The sequence below is a fragment of the Amaranthus tricolor genome, chromosome 3 (assembly GCF_026212465.1).
Source record: "Amaranthus tricolor cultivar Red isolate AtriRed21 chromosome 3, ASM2621246v1, whole genome shotgun sequence".
Taxonomy (NCBI): domain Eukaryota; kingdom Viridiplantae; phylum Streptophyta; class Magnoliopsida; order Caryophyllales; family Amaranthaceae; genus Amaranthus; species Amaranthus tricolor.
In genome coordinates, this window is record NC_080049.1 from 8,195,133 (window position 1) to 8,219,115 (window position 23,983).

Genomic DNA, 23,983 nt, shown 5'->3' on the forward strand with positions numbered 1-23,983 from the left:
AAGGCCATCGATGAATGGCGAGAGTTAAGATTTCAAGATTTCAAATCAATTAGTGATTATAATTCAGCCCTTCATCTAATAAAATCAAAATTAGTCTATTGTGGACAAGTAATAATAGATGAAGAAATAATAGAAAAAACATTAACAACCTTTCAAGTAAATAGCATTTTGTTACAACAACACTATCGTGAAAGACACTTCAAGAAATATTATGAATTGCTGAAAACACTTCTTGGTGCGGAACAAAATAATGAATTATTATTAAAAAATCACAACAGGAGACTTGTAGGGTCTATGCCCTTTAATGAGACAAATATGATTGAGAGGAATGTGCGCCATCGAGGTTGTGGGAACTATTTCATAAGGGGCAAAGGTCGTGAAAAATATCACGAAAAGAGCGACATGAATACTTTTGAACAAGGAAATTTCTATGGCCGTGGTTGTGGTCGTAGTCACAGACTTGCTCGTGGCCGCGAATGTAGCCACATTTATGAAAGAAATATATTTGCCCCTCGAAATGATAATTTTAAACAAGTCCAAAAATACAAAAGCACATGTAATAATGTGGCATGACTAGACATTGGAGGCGAACTTGTCATACCGCCAAACATTTAGTTGATTTATATCAAGCTTCCCAGAAAAACAAAGGAAAAAGGGTAGAAGCAAATTTTGTAAATGAAGCAAGTACATCTAGGCCCACCTTAGATCTCTCCGATTTCTTTAATGAGGATGTGAACCTCCACGAACTTGATCCCCAAGAAGAAGATAATTACATCTTTTGAGATGACTAGATGCATTTTATGTTTCTCTAACTTGTTTTCCTTTTTTTTAATTTGATAAGTTGTAATTCTCTACTTATATTTTTGTATTGAGTATTCTGGCTTTATCTTAATAATATAATTTTTTTTCTTCTCTTGTCTTAAAAAAGGAAATGTCAGTAAATGGATCAACATTTCATTGCCTCCTGAACAGTGGAGCAACACATACGATATTGAAAAATCGAGAATATTTTTCAAACTTAAAATTGCTTCAGGCAAATGTCAATACTATATCAGAAACAACAAAATTAATTGAAGGCACTGGAAAAGCATGCATCATACTCCCTATGGGGACAAAATTAGTAATAAATGATGCACTATACTCGTGTAAATCTCGAAGAAATCTTATCAGTTTCAAGACAATACGCCAAAATGGTTACCGTATGGAAACCAAAACCATATATGAGAAATAATTCTTATGCCTTACAATAGAAAGTAATGACACAAAAATTATCCTTGAAAGGATGCCAGCATATTCATCGGGGTTGTATCTCACTCATATACGCCTAATTGAAATAAATGTGATAAGACTAGACAATAAAGAGCTATTCACTCTATGGCATGACCGCTTAGGTCATCCTGGCACTGGGATGATGCACAAAATAGTAAAAAATTTAGTCAGACATCCACTAAGAAATATTAAGATTCCCCAGTCAAATGAGCTCTTATGCACTTCTTGTTCTCTTGAAAAATTTATTACTAGACCATCAGTAAATAAGATTGTTACTGAATCTCCTATATTTTTTGAAAGAATTTAAGGAGATATATGTGGACCAATTAATCCACCATGTGGACCTTTTAGGTACTTCATGGTCTTAATAGACGCTTCCACAAGATGGTCACATGTATTAGATTAGACAAATCATCCAATTGGAAAATCATTTTCCTGATTATACAATAAAAAGTATTAGATTGGACAATGCCAGCGAATTCACATCTCAAAATTTTAATGATTATTGCATGTCAATTGGAATTAAAGTGGAACACCCTGTGCCACATGTTCACACACAAAATGGTCTTGCTGAATCCTTAATTAAGAGATTGCAATTAATTGCAAGATCACTTCTAATGAAATAAAATTACCATCATCGGCCTGGGGTTATGCAATATTACATGCAGCATCTTTGATTAGGCTAAGACCTACTGCTTATCATAAATATTCACCAATACAATTAGTAGCGGGTCATGAAACTAATATTTCACATTTGAAAATCTTTGGATGCGCTGTATATGTGCCCATTGCTTCCCTTCAACGTACAAAAATGGGTCCACACTTGAACCATTAATTGGTGACCAATTCCAAGCTAGATTTGCTGATTGCCACTTTAATGAGACAATATTTCCATCCTTAGGGGGAGAGATCGTGGACTTACAGAAAAGAAATATGGAAGCTATTTGGAAAGCAACGCATTTAGAATATTTAGACCCAAAAACAAAATCATGTGAACAAAAAGTACAACGAATTGTTCATCTACAAAGTGTTGCTAACCAATTACCTGATGCATTTATAGATACTAAGAAAGTTACAAAATCACATCTACCAGCAGCAAATACTCCTGCTCGAATAGAAATTCCTAATAAAAAGGCAAAAAGTGATGAAATTGTTGTGCAAAGAAAGCGTGGAAGGCCACTTGGTTCAAAAGATTTAAAACCAAAAAAATTGAGAAAACAAGAAGGTGCACCAAATGATACTCAAAATGAAAGTGAGAATAAAGGAGAAAATCAAAATATCTCCGATAATGAAAAAGAAAAAAATGAAAATAATGAAACCTCAATAAATTATATTTTCTCCAAGAAAAAATGGAATTGAAAAAGGATCATTGCAAATGAATCCTTTGCTTATTCCATCGCTAATGATATAATAAATGATGAAAATGATCTTGAACCAATGTCGATAAATGAATGCAGAAAAAGACCTGATTGGCCAAGATGGAAAGAAGCAATTGAGGTAGAGTTAAAATCATTAGAAAAAAGAGAAGTTTTTGGGAAAATTTTACAAACTCCAAAAGGCGTAAAACCCGTAGGATTCAAATGGGTATTTGTAAGGAAAAAAAATGAGAAAAATGAAATTTTCAGATACAAGGCAAGACTTGTAGCCCAAGGTTTTTCTCAAATGCTAGGAATTGATTATGAAGAAACATATTCCCCAGTAGTTGATGCAACCACACTCAGATTTTTGGTAAGTTCAACAGTTTCTCAATGCCTACACATGAGATTGATGGATGTCGTAACTGTGTATTTATATGCGTCATTTTACACAGACATCTATATGAAAGTTCCTGAAGGACTAAACTTACCAATAAAGAATGTACCTAGAGAAATGTTTTCTATAAAATTAAAGAGATCATTGTATGGATTAAAGCAATCTGGGCGAATGTAGTATAATCGTTGGAGTGAATACCTTATGAAAGCAGGATTCAAAAACAACCAAATTAGTCCATGTGTATTCATCAAACGATCTCAATCCAATTTCGTAATAATTTCTGTGTATGTAGATGACTTAAATCTGATTGGAACTCCAAAAGAAATTGAAATAACAACTCAATATTTGATGAGGGAATTTGAGATGAAGGATTTAGGAAAAACTAAATTTTGCCTTGGACTACAAATTAAACATTTGAAAAGTAGAATATTTGTCCATCAGAGCAATTATACTGAGAAAATTTTAAAACGATTTTACATGGACAAGGCTCATCCACTAAGTTCCCCAATGGTGATACGATCACTAAACATAAAGGATGACCCATTCCGTACACAAGAAGAAAACGAAGAAATTTTAGGCCTTCAAGTGCCATACTTGAATGCCATTGGTGCTTTAATGTATTTAGCAAATAATACAAGACCTGGTATAGCATTTTCTGTAAATTTGTTAGCTAGGTATAGTAATGCACCAACAAAAAGACATTGAAATGGGATAAAACATCTATTTCGATACCTAAAGGGAACTATAGACCTTGGATTATTTTTCCAGTCAGGAAATGATGCCATACTTACTGGATATGCTGATGTAGGATATCTATCTGATCCACATATGGCCAAGTCACAAACTGGATATGTATTTACATATGCAAGAACCACAATATCTTGAAAATCAACAAAACAAACTCTAACGGCTACATCCTCAAATCATGCAGAATTTATAGTTTTATATGAAGCCAGTCGAGAGTGTGTATGGTTGAGATCTATAATCGACAAACTCTAAGAAGATTGTGGTTTAAACGATACAACTAGGGCACCAACTACAATTTATGAAGATGATGATGCATGTATCAACCAAGTCAGAGAAGGATACATCAGGGGAGACAGAACAAAACACTTGTCACCAAAATTATGCTTCGCACATGATCTGCAGAAAGATAAAAAGATAAAAGTCCAAGAAATTCAATCCTGTGAAAACCCCGCTGATTTATTCACAAAGTCACTTTCGTCAAGGCAATTCGAGTATTTAGTACGCAAGATTAGAATGTGCCGATTTCGAGACATATGTTAGCTTCAGGGGGAGAAATATGCTCACTGTACTCTTTTTTCCTTTGATCAGGTTTTTATCCCACTGGGTTTTTTTTTTGATAAAGATTTTTAATGAGGCAATTTAGGGCTATGAATGTCATAATAAAATTTCCACATATATGTAATGCATTCAAGGAGGAGTGTTACAAGTGATGTTTACAATTCATGTGAATGCATTGGTATGTGGAATGCTATCTTCATGAATAGTAGTTTTGTTGTACTGTTGTAGGCATCTTGTACTATATATATGTGCAAGATTCTTCATTACCAATATATACTACAAGAAGGATATACAAGTTTATCAATCTGTTTTACTACTCTTTCTCTTTATATTCTCCCTACCTTTTAACAGTTTCCACAATAAACAAGATGAAAAATCCATTATTCTGATTTCATTCTGCGATACAATTTGAAGAATAGTGGGCATTGCTGTTTTATTTAAAAAACTTAAGTCTATATAAGTTCAAATAAATAAATACTTCCTCCAGTTCAAATAAATAAATATTTCCTCTGCTTTTAATTAAATTCAATAATTGTACTCTTTGTACACTATTTATTGTTTAACTTTGTCTCAAGTTTCTCAATTTTTTATAAGAAATTATAGTCAAATTCAATAATTGTACTCTTTGTACACTATTCATTGTTTAACTTTGTTTCAAGTTTCTCGACTTTTTATAAGAAATTATAGTCAAGTGAGATTTTGTTTGATTCATCTCAAAATGTAATTTTTATGAGTTTTACATGTACACCACTAAAGATATAAATGAATTAGATCTTTCTTCGAGTTGCAAGAAACTCCTAATGTTGCATACAAATAGTACCATCGAAAGTACTTGTTACCAACAAAAAATTCTCCAGAAAGAACCTATAAATATAAGGGGCTTATGGGCCAACACTATACATGAAGCCACTCAGAAACGAAGTCGCATGATTAACAGAAAATGAGACTGTAATCGATGCACGACTAACAGAGAAATCGTCTTTCAATAAGTAATTCAAGACGGTTAAGAATCAGGGAAAGAAAGGCATAATTTAGCATGCAATATCGTGATGTCTACTTGAATATCAAGAAATGCTTCCCATTAAAGAACAGAAGTGTAATTGTCTCAAAATCGTTTTGATACATTATTCAAATGAATGTATTTAAATTGTGTATAAATCTGAGAAAAAACTACCTATCTCGCAAAGTTTGACGAGTTTTCAATACTTTAATGCCGACTCTTCATCAGACATTAAAGCCCTCTGCGCGAAGACATTGCTTATGGGCCTCAATCCACTTGGTACATGCAGCTTCACCGTGCTCTACTATACATTCGTCTCGTAACTTCTTAGTTTCAGGACATGCACAGCAAATCTTCTTTTTTGGCTTTTGATCTTGCTCGGAAGCTTTGGTCAAGACTTCTTGATTCTTTTGAGCAACAGTGATGTTTCCATATGAGAGATCGCTGCTCATAATTACAGCCCTGTACAGAAGTTTATACAAGTGAGGGCACAAAGAATAAGATATTGAGTGGTATATTGAAGTAATATCAACCATCAGCACATCTTATGAGTTTTGGATAGATTTCGCCAGGGAAAAAATAAGGAGTTGGGGTTATCTCGGTCTAGTTTATAGGATAAAATGGATTAACAAAAGAAAAGGAAGTAAATGAACCAAGTTATCTCGGTCTAGTTTATAGGATAAAATGGATTAACAGAAGAAAAGGAAGTAAATGAAGCAAGTTATCTCGGTCTAGTTTATAGGATAAAATGGATTAACAGAAGAAAAGGAAGTAAATGAAGCAAATCAAATATGAATCAATACGAAGGCATAAGTGAAAATGGTCGAAAACTTATAAATGAATGGATTGAATTATGTACCCTTGAATGCTAATTGTGAGTAAAATTTATGCAACTAAATACTCGGTGCCCAAGCTAATATGTTACTAGTAGGAGATAGTATTTTACACTATTCTCAAGTTGAATAGAAAACTATAAAGTGGTGAAGACTGAAGGCGATGACTTTCATTGCACTTAATTACTCATATCCTATCTTAAATGAATAAAGAAGAATGTCGTGTGAAAGCTTGCAAGCCCCACAATGGAAGTAAAATAGAAATCTAACCAAGATAATACCATCGTTTTTTATTGGTCCCTAACGTTATCTGTTCTGCATTCTTACTCCCATAATCCTCTTCATTCTAGAACATTTTGTTTGAGATATTGGCCAAAGAAAAGCAAAGAGCTAGGAGATGATGCACAGGATCAAAGCCAGCACATAAAAAGAACAAAAATGCAAGACACACACAAGTGTTTTAAAGGCACCTTAAGTACCTCTCTACACAACCAAATGGTTTTCTGTTTCTCAAACTAATATTAACTCACAATTGACACAAACCCCCTCCTGAGAAAACACTCTGTATGTGTGTCAAACACACAACTTACAAACAGCAATGTTGTTTGCAGTCACATATAAGTTCTCACTTTCTCCAAGGGTTCAACAGCCCATAAAGAGATTGCTTGCAAAGATACTCTTCTTCTGACTCTTAAAAGACTTCTTTATAGGCCAAGCCGCCAAGGAGCTAGAGGTTTCCAAACTCATATTCTAAAAGTCCTCAATCATGCAAACCACTATGTATTAGAAAAAAAACGAAATTTTATTCACCCCTTTGTCTTACCTTTCATTCTTGGATTTGAAATAAATTTAGGAAAGCTTCTATGTTTAAGAAGAATCGGCGCCTCATTTGTGACCTTAAAAGCCTTTGATTCTTGGTGTGGTGTATCTATACCACTTGTTATTGAAGTTTGTCTCATTATCCTTCTAAATCATCCCAACTGCGTACACATATCTATATGCTTGTTGTGTTAGTTTTATCAACAAACATACTTACAACTCATACTCATACTCCATCTTCTTAATCTCTTCATCTTTCACATAACTCTTTTAAGTCCAAATCATAAATTCTCTCTTCTTTCATATAATTAACAATATTCCTTCCATTTTCCCTTCAATGACATACCATATCTTCCATCAAATCATCCATAATCTTTAGTTGTGTGGTGTCTTTATCAACTTATCATATTTACTCTCATTAAACATTTCAACTAGGTGATCATAGGAGCCTTAGACTCATATATGTTGTGTCTTTATCATCAAGGAACCAAAGCTTACTAACTATCCTTTTCTTCTCTTAGAATGTTACACTTTGACTAGTAGTTTCATTACTTAAAAATATGTAATAAGTGTTCATAACAAGCGCACACATCATCTATAAGGAAATTGGAAATTACGAAAGAGTTACTAAGAAATTACAACTTGCATGGAAGTTGCAAAGCCCGTTCGAAATAGAGTTGCATAACCACCAAAATGAGATACATCCAAAAATGGCGTATGAACTATTAAAGCATGAAAATTGTTTCTTCCCTCCATACGATGATCACTTAAACTTGGTTACAAAATCAGAAATTCATTCCTCCAAAACATCATTCAAAAAACAAGGAGTTAAGAAAATAATAGTGTAATATTTGTAACTTGGAAGTTAAGAAACCCCCACAAGGAATTTTATTTAAGCTTGTACGTGTGAACTTAAGAAGCATTCAAAAGAACTTTCCCTCCCAAATGAGATGTTATGTTACTCCTCTTACAAGTTACATAACTTCTCCTTAGGTAGATGAATGTAAAATGATAGTGTAATATTTGTAACTTTCTAATTTCATTGCTTACTTTCTTTCTTTTGGCTTTGTTAAAAATAGATACTTAAGTGTAATAGAATAAAAAGTTAAGAAAATTTATGAAAAATTGGAAACTTTGTTTCATCTTGTTTTTCCCTTTGTTACTGGAATAGAACTTAGTGTAAGAAAGTCAGAATTGTTCATGGTGGCGCATGGCCTACGATCTTGAAGGCCATTAGTTTCTAATGAGGCGTATTAGTGTGTATGTATCATTAGAGATCAAAGTTGCTATTCTTTTTTTGTGTCCATAAACATGTTTTTCAACTTGTTCCATTGTTGTGGTGTTCATATTCTAACAAAGAACAATTTACAGTCATTTATCATTCATATTTATCTCCATACATTCGTCACGCCATTACTCTAGTGTATCTGCAAGTATCTAATTATTAGGTATTTCGTTATCAATAAGGTCAATTTACCTTTATTTCATCTAAACATATATTGCTTGTGGTGTTTTTGTATCAACAAAGAGCAATTGCATCCATCTAAATTTCACTTCTTCTTTTCTCCATATATCCTAAACACATTTTGTTCTAAATATAACATATCACCCCTGCATAATGCCTTATATCGTTCACTCATGTTCCCCTCCAAGTCGCCTAATATATTCCATTGAACCTTCCAAAGCACGATTCTACCCATCATGATTCATCCTCAAACCTTTGACGCATCTTTTTACATTTTGTGCTCCCCTGAGTCTCACACAAACAACATTTGGTGAATTTGGCTAATATTCTGGTAAACATATCTCAATTCTTTAAAAATCTGTTGTTATGCATTATAAAATGTACTTAGGTTATGATTATATCTTATTATTATCAATTTGTTCAAAATGGGAGGATCTAAATAAGCTTTTCCATAAATCAAAAATGTCGATGACAATGAAGAGGAAAAGAGAAAATCTTTCATCGTGCGTAGCATTTCTATGAACTCCTAGATCAACTGTTAGTGTTAATGGTGACTTGAGTGCACAATCAAGTCATGCACATAGAGATGGTATCTCTTGATAGGATTAATGGGTGATTAAGTGTGTGACTTAATGATGGTGTTTAAGAGTGTGAGTCAATGCATGAAATAATGAAAGGCATTGAACCTAGACTTAAACATATGAATTAAAGAGGTATGATGAATGATGACAAAAGCAAGGGCAAGACTAGGAGTTCACAAATGGTGGTGTCAATAAAATTCATCCAATGTTCAATGATCAAATTCCAACGAACAATTGAAAGTGCAACCAATTCTAAGTTGTCTTTCTTATATCATTTTGCGGGCTGCAGGTTGAAGCAGTGGCAAAACCTTTCCCCTGAGCTTTTTTCACTAATATAGTTGCTATTTATTGTTATCTATAAAAATCAGAATGGTTGTCTTAGAATAAAGTTGTTATTCTTATAAAATAAGTAAAAACTAAAACATCAAGAGTTAAAGCTTCACCCCATATTTTTCAATCCAAATCTATGATTCATACCTTTGCCCCCTTAGAGAGTGTTTGGAAGGAAGGAAATGGAAGGAAAGGAAGAAGAGCGATTTGAAAGGATGAAAGATTCTTTGTCTGGATAACAAAATTGGAAGGAAGGGAGTTGAAAGGGATTAGATGAATGTTTTTTCTAAGGTATCAATCTTTCCAAAGTTGGACAAACTTGAAGGGAAAACTCTTACCCCCTTCCTTTTTCTTTCCTTTCCTCCTAAACAAACAAGAGTTTCTTCCCTTCCATTTCTCCTCCCTTCCTTTCTCTTCCCTCCCTTCCCTTCCCTTCTTTTCTCTCTAAAATTGCTATCCAAATATAGTACTCCCTCCCAACCAATTTAGTTGTCACATTTACTTATTTGGCAAATTCATATCAATTGTCACATTTCCTTGTTTGTGAATTTTTTTTACCTAAACACCCTTAGTTTACACACGTAATTACGAATATACCCCCATATACCCTACTTACCCAAACTAATTAATTAAATAACCCTTCACTACTTCCCCAACTATTACCTTTTTAATGACCCCACGCCACCCTTAATAACCGTGTCTAAGCAAATGGGACAACTAAATTGGTGGTTCGGAGGGAGTATTAATTTTTCGCAGCCACTAAAGTGGCAGGAGTTCAACAAGTGAATGAACGAGCGTGCAAATCTACTAATCAAAATATCAAATGAACTAGAGTGATTAGCATAAACCCAATTCATCAACGGACACATTAGGTTCGAGAACCACTTAACAGATGCGAAATTCAAACATTCAACCGGACAATTTGAAAAACAGTTAGCGTGCACAGCAATGGCTGAACTAAACATACAAGACAAGCAATCCCAACAAACATAATTACCAATGTAAAAGAAACATATTGAATCCTACAAAAATCACCAGCAGATTATAATAAGATTTAGAATCGAACACAAAAACATAATCCAAGCTAAGAGTTTGTAAATTATAGTAAGATTCAAGGTAATAGAGATAAACAAACGAACCTTTAAACGAGGCTTAAATATAATTCGTGGGTATTCCGCAAAGAAAGAAGCAGGCAGACTGAGGCTAGGGCCTAGAGACGGAAGATTTGAGAGTTTGGAAGAGAAGTTTCGAACGAATGCAATGACGCAACGGCAAGAGACTGCACACGTTTATCTAGAGGCGTCCAGGAGCTTGTAGCGGCCCACCCGAGTACATGACATTAAGCTTTTGACTTTGACAAAATGGTACACGACACTAGACATGTCAAAGCGTTCGTTAGGTTATTTTTAGTCGGAATATTTTTAGGTTGAATCAATTAATTTTAAATCATATCATTTATGAATTATATTTCTTTTTTTCCTTAAAAGTTGTTAACCCAAGCATCGAATAATAAATAGCAAAAATTGACATTAATAATTTTACCTATCGCTTGCCCGCTGTGAATAATCTTATTTTTAGATTATTTTCTAATAATCTAATATTTTCACTTAATTCGCTATTAATAATCCAACCTTTATTTTAGTTTACTGACAATATAATCCAAAAATGAGATCATTTACAGTAGATCGATGAAAAGGTTGGATTATTAACGTCTAAGTTTTCTAATAAATTTTATTGAGAAAAGATAGAGACTATAAGCATTAAAAATGTTAAAATAAATTTAGTGGAAAAAAATATGAGAAATAGCTATTAAAAAAATATTTAATCAGCAATTTTTCTGTGAGATGGTCGCATATGTACAACCACTCACAGGTCCAACCCATAATTTTGAAATTATCATTTTAAAGCTTGAATTGGACGTTTTGGACCTTAAAATAGACATTTTATGTCTTGGATTTGACAAACTTTAAACCATTGAAATAGACATTTTAAGTCTTAAAATGGATATTTTACAGTTAGAATACGTAAGTAAAATATAAAATTAAGGATTGGAGTAGGGGTTTTAAAAGTTAGAATTCACATTCTAAGTGGTGTAATGAGTGTTTTAAGGGTTGAAGTCAATAGCTAAAAAATTAAATTAAGTCTCTGGAGAAGGAAGCTTAAGGCTTAGAGTAGGGGTTTTAAGTGTTAGATTTGACTTTTTAAGTCGTGAAATGGGTGCTTTAAGGCTTAAATTCGATAAGTACAAAATTTTTTTGTCGCACGCGTAAGGCCGCCGCATACAAGTTTTTGATTGTGGTGAAAAATATGTAGAAATCATAAGAAATATTAAAATGTTAAAATAAAGTTAGTGAAAAATATTTGGAGACCATAATATTATTAAAATATTAAAATGAGAATGAACAAGATTAATTATATCCAAAATTTGTGATCTTAATATAAAAAATAATAAAACAACAAAAACAACTGAAAGTGCAAAATGTGAATATCTTTTAAGTAATGGAGGGAATAGTAATTTTTCTGTTAGGTAGATCCAAGATGTTAATGTTTTATTAAAATTATTTTTCTTATAATTGAAAGTTTTTCAAAAAGGATATTATTTTTTTTGTAAATAAACTAGTGCACGAATTGCTAATATGACAAGTATTTGTAGACCTACAAAGGAAATATATGTTTGACTAGCTTGAGAGCCGCGCAACCTCGTGATTTAAGTGGTGCGAGCACGCCTTGTACGAAGCAAGCATTAACCAGATCAATTGCCGAGAGGAAATTGGGGCTTGAAGTTGCATGCCTTCGCACTGTGAAGCATGCGCCTGCGCTTTTGCCTGCACTGTGCACTGAAATTCAAGTAGCCATATCTCCTATGTTCCGTTATCGGTTTTGGTCGCGCTACATAATGCTTTGAACCTAAGATCCACTTTTTTAATTTATAATCGACGTCTCGAAAAGTTCTCATACAGTATGAGAAATATGTTTGTTTTGATGAGACGCTTTATTTTCTCTTTTTTATTTTGTTAATTCTTTATTTTTGATTATCTTCTCTTGCTTCAACTCAAAAGTTTTCGTGATTTTAAACTTATTTTACATTCAAAATTCATATAAATATATTAAGGGATCCTAATCAACTAAATATTTACATTTTGCTCCAAAAAATCCCTAACACAAAGTATCTAATAAAAGTGCTAAAAATCCTACATAAAATATATGATAAAGTAAAACAAAAGTCTACACATATTTAACATAAAATAAAGCTTATCATAGTACCCACTCACAATAGATACTTGGAGTAGTTCACACAATTTACCCAGGAATGTTAGACTTGAAACAAAAAAGAGAATAGAAAACTAATCTCACAAGATTGGAAAAGGGTATTTTAGGTGTGCACACATTGTAAGTTTGTAACCCCCACCAACATAGTCCCAATGAAATGTAATCAGCTTAAATTACACAAGGTTTCAAATTCACTATATATGAAAGCAATTTCGATCTAATTTTTTTGTGAGCCCTGGGCACAGGCCCTTGAGCCTTTGGTACAGGCTTTTCTTGTCCTTATCTAGGGCCAGCCCTGCAATACTACATTATAGCATTTGAATTGCGACCAAAATATCCAAAACCCCCTTTTTTTAGTCGGTATCACCAACAATTTATCGACGAAATCGGTTTGGTCAGTATCGCCGACCACCTTGTAGCCAAAGGTTCACCAACGATTTTTTCATAACAATCAGTGAAAACTTTGGGAAGTCAGCTTCTTCTGCCCAAACAAAACAAAAAAACACTTTCTACATATATAGAGGACTTCATGTCCAGCCAAGCAAAAACTCCTTTTATAAAGTGTGACACTACAAAGGTCTGTTGTTGGATTCTTAAGAATGCAACAGGTCAAACTACCATGTTCTCCAATATTTCTTTCACAGAAGGACCACCAAGTAAAGGCAGACAATGGTTAATGAAGTTGGCATAAGAATATAGGGTACAACTTTAAAGTGCATCCCTTACTTTCAAAACATAGATAAGAGCACTAAGCAAAAGTACAGAACATATCCAAAACCTTCTTTCTCACATCACATTTGGATTGTTCAACTCTAACATTTCTCATTCAGAATCTCATTTCGAAAAACCATTCTTCAATGACTCGTCACGTGTCTAAGTCTTACTCTTATTCAACTTGCCATGATATTCTGATTACAACATTAACATTCCATTACCACAATGTCATTAAATGGCTACCACTTATGGATATTTGGAGGGTCAATTTACACAATCTACCTTGGTAGTGATGGCAAAGAGGTGTCAAGGAGTGCAACAAGAGCACTTTTCAGGAGGTCACCTATTCTAGTACTACCCAGTTCCTCGAGCACACTTAACTGTGTTGTTCTAATGGGATCCAGTGCATTAGTGCTGGTATGATCGCACCAAAATAATTGGATAGTAACAAGTAATCTCTCTTATTAAGCACCAACATAAGAACATGTAGAAATGAAATTATAAGTCTCTTATATGCACTACAAAATAGATAGGAGTAATATATAGTAAGAGTTAATGAGAAATCAAAATATATATTTGTGCAATAGGTCTTATTAGTTGGAGAGCAAGGATCACTTTCCCGGGTAAGGTCATGTTTCTCAACCCATTCTGTAATAAAATAATAAAAACAATTATATTAATAATCCATATGGTGAACATTACTCTTCATAATCTCAAAAAATACTTGCAATGATAGTCTTATTATTACTGAAATTTACATTCTAAGCTGTGCATATAGGTTAACAGAAAATGAAGAACATACCAATATAAACACTTTTTTTTCCTTTTTCATAGAAGAGGGTGTGGGGAAGTCTAATCTCACTCAGAAAAAACATAGACAACTGTATTCAGGATCAAATTTATCTCCAAATCAAACTCTTTACATCATTCAAGAATACACCAATGAACAAACACGCAAGCAGATGTTGTGCTCAACAATTCCCATTGTAAAAGCTCATCCACATGAAGCTCAATCATACTTCTCTCGCCACGAGTAGACGAGGAAAAAAACCCAGGATAATGACAATGCAACATCCCCAATAACTAGTCTAGGTAAATCATGAGCAAGATCCTCAAGTTTCCTCTCAAAGTAAACCCTCCAAACAGCCATTAAAAGGTGAAGAATCACACATCCCTTGGCAAAAAAGCTTTGAAATTTTGTGTCCTTAACAAATGCAACCATGAACAGAAGAAAACCAATCATAAAAAGAAGCAAACCCGAAAATGAATCCGATGTTTGGATCAATAACTCATCATGTGGAGTAGATCCTTGGAGCTTGCTACTTGTTTCTTTACCATGACCAAATGTTGAGATCTCTTTTGTATAAAACATCATCATAGCTCCACAAAAAAGAGCAATTACTGAATGTAAAAGGCAAATAACAGTAAAACCAGAAGATCCCATTTCCCTGAATTTTCCAAATATCTTACTTTCCACCAGATTCAAGCAAGCACATGAAAAATTTTCAAATCTCTAACCTGATTTTACACCCATAAACAAAAGGGTTAATTCATCATTTTAAATACTAAATACCCAAAAGCAATGTATTGAATACATCATTAACACACATACAAATCTACATGAACACAAGCAATTATCAATTTCTAAAGATGCAAACTTTAAAGTAAAACCCTTTAAACCCTAATATTACAATTGACATATTAGGCATAGCCTAATAATGAATAATTCAATTGAAATAATGAAAACCCAAATGAAATATGAATATTTGAAAATTTTCAATTTGTATATCTTAGCTCAACAAGATCAATGAGTAATCTAATAAACTAAATCAACCCAGAAATCCAAAAAACTTACATGATTCTTCTAGAAAGTCAATTTTTGATTCCATTAACAGAGCCCTTGAAAACCCATCTCATATATGATTGTAATGAAAAAAAGAAGAGACAAAAATCTGAAAACTTTGACAAATATGGGTATTGTGGAAGATGAGGACTGAAACTGAAAGAGAGGAAAACAAAACAAAAGTCTTGCAAAGTTTTGGCGTTAAATGAGTAGAAGGAGAAAATACCAAAAGGGTGGCCTGGTGGGGATTTTAGAATCAATTTGGATTTGGTAATTTTCCAATTTTCACCATTATTTATGATTTGATTTGTTCTACAACTGTAATAAAAAAGATTTGATGAGATTAAAAATAATATTATGACTTATGATTTGGGTAAAGGTAAGATGGTATGGGAATGACTGAATGAGGATGGGGATTGAGGGGAGACATCCTCTGGTTGGATGAATCTATAAAACAAGTAATTAATTAATTAATTAATTAATATTTATATTTAATTGCCTTGATGTTTGATTTCATGATTAGTTGGCATTGTTTCTTTCTTCTAGGTTCTCAAGCACACAAAACACCCAACTCCTACTTTCCTTTTTTTGGTATTTCTTTTAGCATTTAATTGATGTAAATTGAGGGAAAATGTGAAGAGGGATGGATTGTGAAGGTCATTCCAATTGTATTCACTCGGCATGTTAATTGTATTCATTTGGCATGTTAAGTTGTTGCGCAATGAAATATATCCGAATATAAAATTTATAGAAAATATAATATCATATTCAAGACGGTTGAATTTTTTGATAAACAATATTCTACCACATTTAACTTTCTTTCAACACATTAAAATGTGTTAAGAGATACAATAAATGCTTGACTTTGCTTGTGGCACAAAGTAAGAGATCAAATAGTGAGAGACGTAAATGTGTTTAACTGTGGACTCTTCAAAATAAAAATTGCAAATAAGATTTTCTTGTTTGTTTAATTCACCAATTAACCTCTAGTTATAGAGTTGGAGTTGAATGATCCAAATCTTGCGTTTCTCGTGAAGCTAAGCATGTAGTTAATATCACCCGCTCATTAAACAACTGAATTAGAAAAACATTTGTTTAATGAGAAAAGCTGTAAAAAGGAAGAGTCATTATTAAATCAATGGTGATTATGACGACGAGTCCGTAACTTACCTACACCTGATCGGCATCACATCAAATTCTGTTAGTTATATGAAATTACTCAAAATTTTCCATCATTACTACAATGCATACTATAATCACATTGTTCTTCATGAAGTAAATATTTTTCATTACTCATAAACTCATGCACTCAATATGAACATGTATCAAATCATTGTATCCTTATAAAATTAATAATTGAATGCTTTAAATTCTCAAAATAAGTTATATTTTAAATTTGAGTACGGAAAAACACAAGTAGTATAAATTTACTATTTAAATCTCATTAGTCTTCCTATTAAAAAATTATCATTAGTTTTAGCATTTATTTGACAAGTAATAAATTAAATGTTTACTTGTTTTGGTGGAATAATGCATTCACTATTTTAGACTCTTGATATCTTTAAATGCTTTTCTTAAATACGGTATTATAGTTGGCTCATTAAAATCTTTACTAAAAAAAACTTAGTGTGACAAAATCTTTTTATAGAAAATAAATTTTTTGTATGAAAAATAAACTTTTATAATATGCCTCATCAGAAAACATCATAAATGTATAAATGTTATCTTTTTGCAATGAGTAACAAAAAATTTATTTGAAATATAAATTGAATAAATTAATTCAATCTAATTTCTTGAGTGGTATGTGTGAACATAATGTGGTTAAAGCTTGAAGACAATGTGTATTCTTTACTTACCTTTACACAATGCAATGAAGTTGTTCTTTAATTTTTTTATAGGGTAGACTGAGAAAATTAAGGGAAAAGCTAGGTGAAATTTGTTTTCATAAATTTATCGAAAAAATTTGGTGCTTGTTCAAACAAAACTATAGCTAATTTTTTTAGGAGATTTGGTTAAAAGTATATTTTATAGAGTAGAATGGTATGAAGTTATTCAAGATCTTGTTAAATGTACATTAGCCTAGTTGGAGGTTATATGAATCTCAATTTTAGTTGTAATTCACATGTTGAAACTGTTACTTCAACTCTATGCCAAACAGATCTCTGAGGGAAGGAAAAATGAAGCTAAAGAAAGAGCAATGCCATAAGGTATAACTAAATGAGCTCATAAATGGGCAAACAAGAACTCTGGCAAAAGTGGTTGCTTCATTCAGATTTCAGTGGTTATGTCTAAACTAGGGCGTTGAACGGAATGGACCTTCATTTTGAACTCTTATCCAACCCGTTTTTAAAAGGGCTTTGTGAGGGTCAGGTTGAAGGGTCGAGCCGAAAACGGGCTCTACCACAGTTAAAATGGAGCGGGCTACAAAGAGCTTAATAAGGGCCGATGAAAATGGACCTTTGTAAATAGCTTAATTGTTAGATACTTTAATTATTATAAATGACAATGTCAATGCAAATTATTAGTGTTTATATATTATAAGAAACTACCTAATCTATTGGTCTATTTGTAAAAAATTACCTTATGTATTTTTTTTTTTTGCAAAAAACTATCTAATGTGATATATTTCTCTGCAAATGTCTACTACTTAATGAAAAACGTTAATTGACCGTCACAACAAAAAAACATATGGTTTTTAGACAGAATAAGGCGGAGTGTTTAGACACTTCTTTGTGTCTAAAAAAATCTTTTAGACGCTTTAAAAAATGTCTAAAAATCATGTGTACAAACCGTTTAGACTCTTTCTTTTAATCGCTATTTGTTGTCAAAAATGCTTTTCTTTTAGACGCTTTGTTCGTTACAAGACTTTTGCCGCCTTACTTTTTGATATGTGATCAACTCATTTGTGACAGAGAGTTGAATTTTAGACACTTTAATGCGTCTAAAATATTTGTGTTTTTTAGACAATTTTAAGCGTCTAAACTATTTGTGTTTTAGACATATTAAAGCGTCAAAAACACTAAAAATCTAACCATGACATCTAAAGTGTCTAAAAGCCCTTTACATAGTTGCTTAGTGTTTGCTTGGGTACTTTTCCATCAAAAGGCAATGTACAATTTTTCACATCATGCTCATGGCATATAATTTACTCATCAACCAAAAAATATATACTTAAAATAAAAAGCGATTCACAATTAATTTCCATATGTATATATATGGCGCAAATTACCACGGACAATATGTTCAAATATCAAAATATTTATATTCATTACAACAAATTTAAAAGGGTATACAACATAGTTTGTATTGAGGTTTTCTTTACAACATAAGAAGTTCAATAGTAATCTAAGAGAGTAATCCACAAGTTTGCTTCTGCATTTCAAGCTAAGTCTGCTAGATGAAAAGTTAAAACCTGCAAAAAAAAAATTGGGGTTGATGATTACTTTAGTTATAAAAACAAGAGCAACATAAAGAAACAAGTTAATAGTGATGATCATTAACACACTAAACTCCTTATCATTAAAATTTAACTTTTTTAGAAAATTCGATTAAATAATTCTATAGAAATTTCGGCAAAGTTTCATTTGTAAAATAAACATTCCAAAATTTTCAAAATCACCTGCAAACAATAAAATAGCAAATCTAAACCCACCCATCAACAAATTCCAACAATCAAAGCATACGACAAACGCATCAAACCTCAAAAGGTGGAAATTCTCCCAAGATTAAAAATAAACTATTACAACTAAATTAAATATAAACTAAATAAATCATTTATTTTCTAAATCCACAATATTATACAAGTATTAACTAAATAAATAAATAAATACCACATACCAGCATGGACGTACATAGATTGCGTTACCTCTTCTATTCTCTCAACCTAAAATTAAATATAAAACATATATTATTATAAATCCATAATATTATACAAGTATGAATTAGATTTCTTCATTTTGCATAAAAATACTAACCTATCCTTGAGTTTGTTCAAGTTTTTCTATAAAAGAAGACACACGATTAAATTGAGCAAGAATTTGATCATTTTTAGCTGTTAGTTCTTCATTTTCCTTTTCAAGATCTTCATTTCTTTTTCGAAGTTGTGACAAAACTTCATCATTGTTTCTCTAAGCAGACACTTAGGTAAGATTTGATACGCATTACTTCACTCAAAATAACTCCACCATTACCTAACTTGGCCTTCCTAAATTACGCTTCGGGACCAAATACATGGTTTCTAGTAACTTCAACACTATAACCAACTAAACGTTGATTAGGTTTTTCAGCATCATACATCAACTCATTAAAGACTTCCGTCTCAATCACCTCACGAGTTTGGTCTGAAGTACAAAGACGTTTGTCCACTATATGTTCAGCAGTTTCCTACCATATCACAATTATATATATGTATATGTGCAATTTCATAAAGGTTAAAGATATTATGATTTATAGCTTGTTACATACCATAAACTCTCGAGTGCGTGTTCCATCCACATAACCACCATTCTTAACGTGTGATCTTTTCTGCCATTCTAAACTAGTAGGTTCTCTTCCATACTCCTTAACCTATATAAAGTTGGTATAAACTTCATGACTTTAATGTGAAACATGACTAACAAGTAAGAAAAATTATTACCACTGTAATGTGAAACATACTAACAGAATCATTCTTACATCATGTTGCCAATTCTCCCATAAACAAAGGCCTTAAAAGTCACATTTTCCAATTTTCACTGATATATGACCGTCCATTATTTGTTACTTTTAATTTATATCATAGCAACAATTAATTTAATAATAAAGCATACTTACAAAGTCATATTTCCCATGAGCATAACTTTGTGAGCCTGTCGTACGCACTTGATCTTGCATTTTACCAGCTCTTTTCCCTAGCGATGACAATATCTAACAATATTTAATTGTTATTATTTCCATGTTCAAAATTAAAACCTCAATTTTGTATCCAATGTAATTCACTAAGTACAAATACCTTAAATTTTTTTGAGCACCAATATGAAACTAAGTTAATCCATTGCTCTTTTGTCACATTTTCAGGCTTTTTCTCTATCATCTTTTCCTTTGACATATTAGGATTATAGTATGCCTGATGAAGCTTCCACTTATAATGCTTCCATTTGAGATTAACAAACAATAATAACATTCGACAAATCTTTGTTCTATCAGGTACGACAAAATTTGTCCTACATCAAATATACAAAAATAAGCATTCGATGAAAAACACTGAAAATATGTTGTGCTTCAAGTTAAAAAAATAGTGTTATACATACATGAACAATTTTAATGATCCTTTCCTTATAATGATCATCGACACGTTTCAATGTATGTGCTCCAAGTGGACAAAACGATACATCTTTCGACAAATCAGAAAGAAAATGAACAAGAACCAACCCTGCTTTTCTCACTGGCTGATCATACTCATTAAAATAAACAATGATCCTTCATCCAGGTGGTAAGCACCAAACATGTTTAGCAACTAATGTCCCCTCCATTACCCTCAATTTTGGAGGTTCTTTCTCTCTTATCTCTGTTTAGTAAACAAAAAATCATAAATAATTATTACAGATTCTATACCATATATAGATATGATTATTTAAGCATGCTTACCTTCTACTTCAACAACCTCGTATGGATCCACATCTATGCTCTCGGTCCATTGAACTTTACCCCCTGGCTTCCACACTTTTTTTCTTTTCTTAGGAACTTTTATCTCATTTTCCTTTGCATTGGGATCTTGTTTACCCTCGCACGACTTTTCAATAGCCTCTTTAGTTTGTAGACCTTCATCTAATACTTGGGTATCAACATGCATTTGTGAACATTCATTTGTGAACGTGGAAGACTTTGTAGAAGCATTCATGAAAGACTTTGGCTTGACAGGCTTTGTGTTGATAGATAGATCATTGGTCACTGCTGAGGACTTAAAAGTGGTGGGCATGAAGCTCTAAGATATACCATTTCAAGACTTTGTGAATGGACTGATGGGAGTTGAAGACTTAAAAGTTGCAGGATCATTTGTGGGAGCAGAAGACTTGAAAGGAATGGAGCTTTTACCAATAGCATTTGAGTACTTTGGCAGTACCATTTGAGAGCATTTGGCAGCATCATATGAGGACTTTGTGGAAGGATTAATTAAAGGCTTGAGGGTTGTAGTCGTCTTAGAGGTATTTGATGGATAATTATTTGGCATTGAAGACTTAGAATTTGAAGACATGGAGCGATTAGGTGGATCATTTGTAGGTTTAAAAGGTCCAAACTGAAGACTATGTGAATTAGGTTTGGTTTTCTTTGAAGTCATACGTAGTGGTACGTTTGCACATGCCTCTTATTTGACCCAAACATAATTTTCAGCATAAATATGTGAAGCTTTACTTCGGAAGCTCATAATTTCACAATTACTATACACCTGCACCAAAGTAACACCGATTAATGCCAAGTAAATGCACCCAACAACACCAATTAATTCATCAAAATTCATATATTCTTATTTTACCTCTAAGGATGGAACAAAATGCCAAGTAACGCTGAAACATAGGCCACTAAAGAAACTTTGGTAGACCTTTCAAAACCCACAAGTTGATTTAGCTGCACAAAAGAAGAGAGAATCGTAGTGCAAATGTTAAACTCATAAAACATCGATAAATAATTGCAACTGAAGTTAAAGCCTCTGAGAAATAGGAAATATCATAAAAAAAACAAACTCACGTCCACGATCAACAAAAAAGCACAAAACAACTACATCAATCCTTTCAGATTAATCATTATCATATCCAAGGTCAAACAAGTCCCTAGGCCTAGTTTTAACAACGTAACTCCAACCTTTTTTTGATTTAAAATTTACATAAAGAACTTGCTTTGCTTGACTTGAAATAATAAATGGCTCATCAGTTAACAAACGACCCTTGTTAAATAACTTTGAAAAGTTCACTCGAGGCCTGGTACCACTATTTTCTACCCCGTTCACCAAATCTACCCAATCACAACGATAAAACACAACTTTAAATGATCCAAGGTAATCAACTTTAAGTATATCTGTTAATCTTCCATAATAGGTATTTTCAATCTTCCATAATAGGTATTTTCAATCTTCCATAATAGGTATATCTGTTAATCCACCATCAGTCCACTATTTTTTGTTTTGCGGTTTCTTTAACTAGCGAAAGTATTGAACTTGAAACCATTGATCACATGACCCTTCAGTCTATTAGCATATGAATTTGGACCACAAGCCAATGCAATCAACATTCTTCCTTCGGATTTGGTACCCATGTGTGAAACAATTGGTTAGCAAGATTACAGTTCACTTAACTATAATCTTTTATATTTAATTGATAAAGGTGCTAAATGGTAACCTGCAATTTGAACCAATTTGGAAATTCTTCAAACTTCCATTTATTCAACAACTCATCAGTAAGACTAATTATGGGGTTTTCTCTCTGCTTTTGATATAAGAACTTTCTGTAATAAAACAATAATTATCATTATGCTATAAAATTCAAGAAATTGCAAATTTATTCAATAACATTATACGTATGTTTTAGTATTTACTCTTCAAATGGCTGAAGCAATTCTTTGAATTGAGTTAGCACATAATGATGTATTTGCATCTGATAGGTGCAAATTTTAATAACCGCAAGCGCATGGTGTACGTGTAGCAATACGGGTTGAACTCAGGGAAGTGAGTTAACAAATTTGTTCAGTTTATAAGTACGAGATACAGCCAAACAATATAATCGGTTTGAGAATCTAACACTACTATGAATAAAAATAAAAAATGATGCAATTAAAACTAATAAATAAAGCTAAGACAGTAATTAATATGAAGACGATGATAATAAAGCAAATATAGGATGTCAGGAATCATCTAGTTCTAACATGGGAGTCAATTACTCTCATAAGTAATTGAGCCTTTGGCATGATTAAATGTGATCTAATTAATCTCAAGCTTTCGCTTTATTGATCAATATCGGTTTAAGACCTTACTAGTATTAATCCTCAAACTTCCGTTTTATTGGTTAAACTAAAAGGAATTTAACTTAAATATACCTCAATCCTAAATTAATCCTAATCTCAAACTTCTGTTTTATTGAAAAGGTTGATAAAGATGTTCAAACTAAGGCTCATTAAGCATAGGTTTAATCATAGATCCAAATTTCACACAATTAATCGATCAAATATCATTTTGTGCTTCGAATTAGAGTCAATCCCTTAATCCTAGAAAGAAAATATACTCATTAGACATAATAACTAACATGAAATTAATAACAAGCAAAACCCTAATTTAGATGATGAACATGATGAAAATAATGAATTAAAGACAATTTGATGAATAATTAAAGGACAAGATAGAGAAACTTACAAATTAGAACATAAACAAACCATAGATTGCATAAATATATGAAAGTTGCAACGAAAAACATACGAAACTAAGCTTAATAAACTAAGAATGAAAGCTAGAGTATTAAGGCATCTAGGGCACTAAAAGCACAAAAAAATAAATGAAATTAACTATGCCTATTTATATTCTAAGGTTATTTGGGGAACAATCTCCCCAAAAATAACTGATTTCTAATAATAAAATAAATCTAAAATAAATAAAACCACTAAAATAGTGAAAGAAAACCGTCAGATTTGGAAATTAGCAGGTTGGAGACGAGTCGTTGCATGCGACGACGAGTCGTGGCTTTGTTTCTGCCTGGGTATGAGAGTTCAGTGAAGAAGCAATGAGTCGTCACATGCGGCGACGAGTCATCGCTTTGCTTCTGGCTGGCGAACTTTGAACAC

At 32.5% G+C, this 23,983-nt stretch overlaps 2 protein-coding genes and 1 pseudogene across 2 annotated transcripts; all 3 read right to left on the reverse strand.

Moving 5' to 3' along the window:
• Positions 1-5,203: 5,203 nt before the first annotated feature.
• LOC130809431 (cytochrome c oxidase copper chaperone 1-like) lies at positions 5,204-10,676 on the reverse strand. The gene is made up of 2 exons (XM_057675215.1): positions 10,494-10,676; positions 5,204-5,788 (listed from the first exon to the last, which is right to left on the reverse strand). Exon 2 carries the CDS (start codon positions 5,776-5,778, stop codon positions 5,551-5,553), a length of 228 nt encoding a protein of 75 aa, XP_057531198.1. The 5' UTR covers positions 5,779-5,788; positions 10,494-10,676; the 3' UTR covers positions 5,204-5,550.
• A 2,972-nt stretch (positions 10,677-13,648) lies between these two features.
• On the reverse strand, positions 13,649-13,769 carry LOC130809535 (5S ribosomal RNA; annotated as a pseudogene).
• A 160-nt stretch (positions 13,770-13,929) lies between these two features.
• On the reverse strand, positions 13,930-15,600 carry LOC130809432 (uncharacterized). The gene is made up of 2 exons (XM_057675216.1): positions 15,194-15,600; positions 13,930-14,856 (listed from the first exon to the last, which is right to left on the reverse strand). The coding sequence occupies exon 2, from the start codon at positions 14,780-14,782 to the stop codon at positions 14,348-14,350; it is 435 nt and encodes a 144-aa protein (XP_057531199.1). The 5' UTR covers positions 14,783-14,856; positions 15,194-15,600; the 3' UTR covers positions 13,930-14,347.
• Between the last annotated feature and the right edge of the window lie 8,383 nt (positions 15,601-23,983).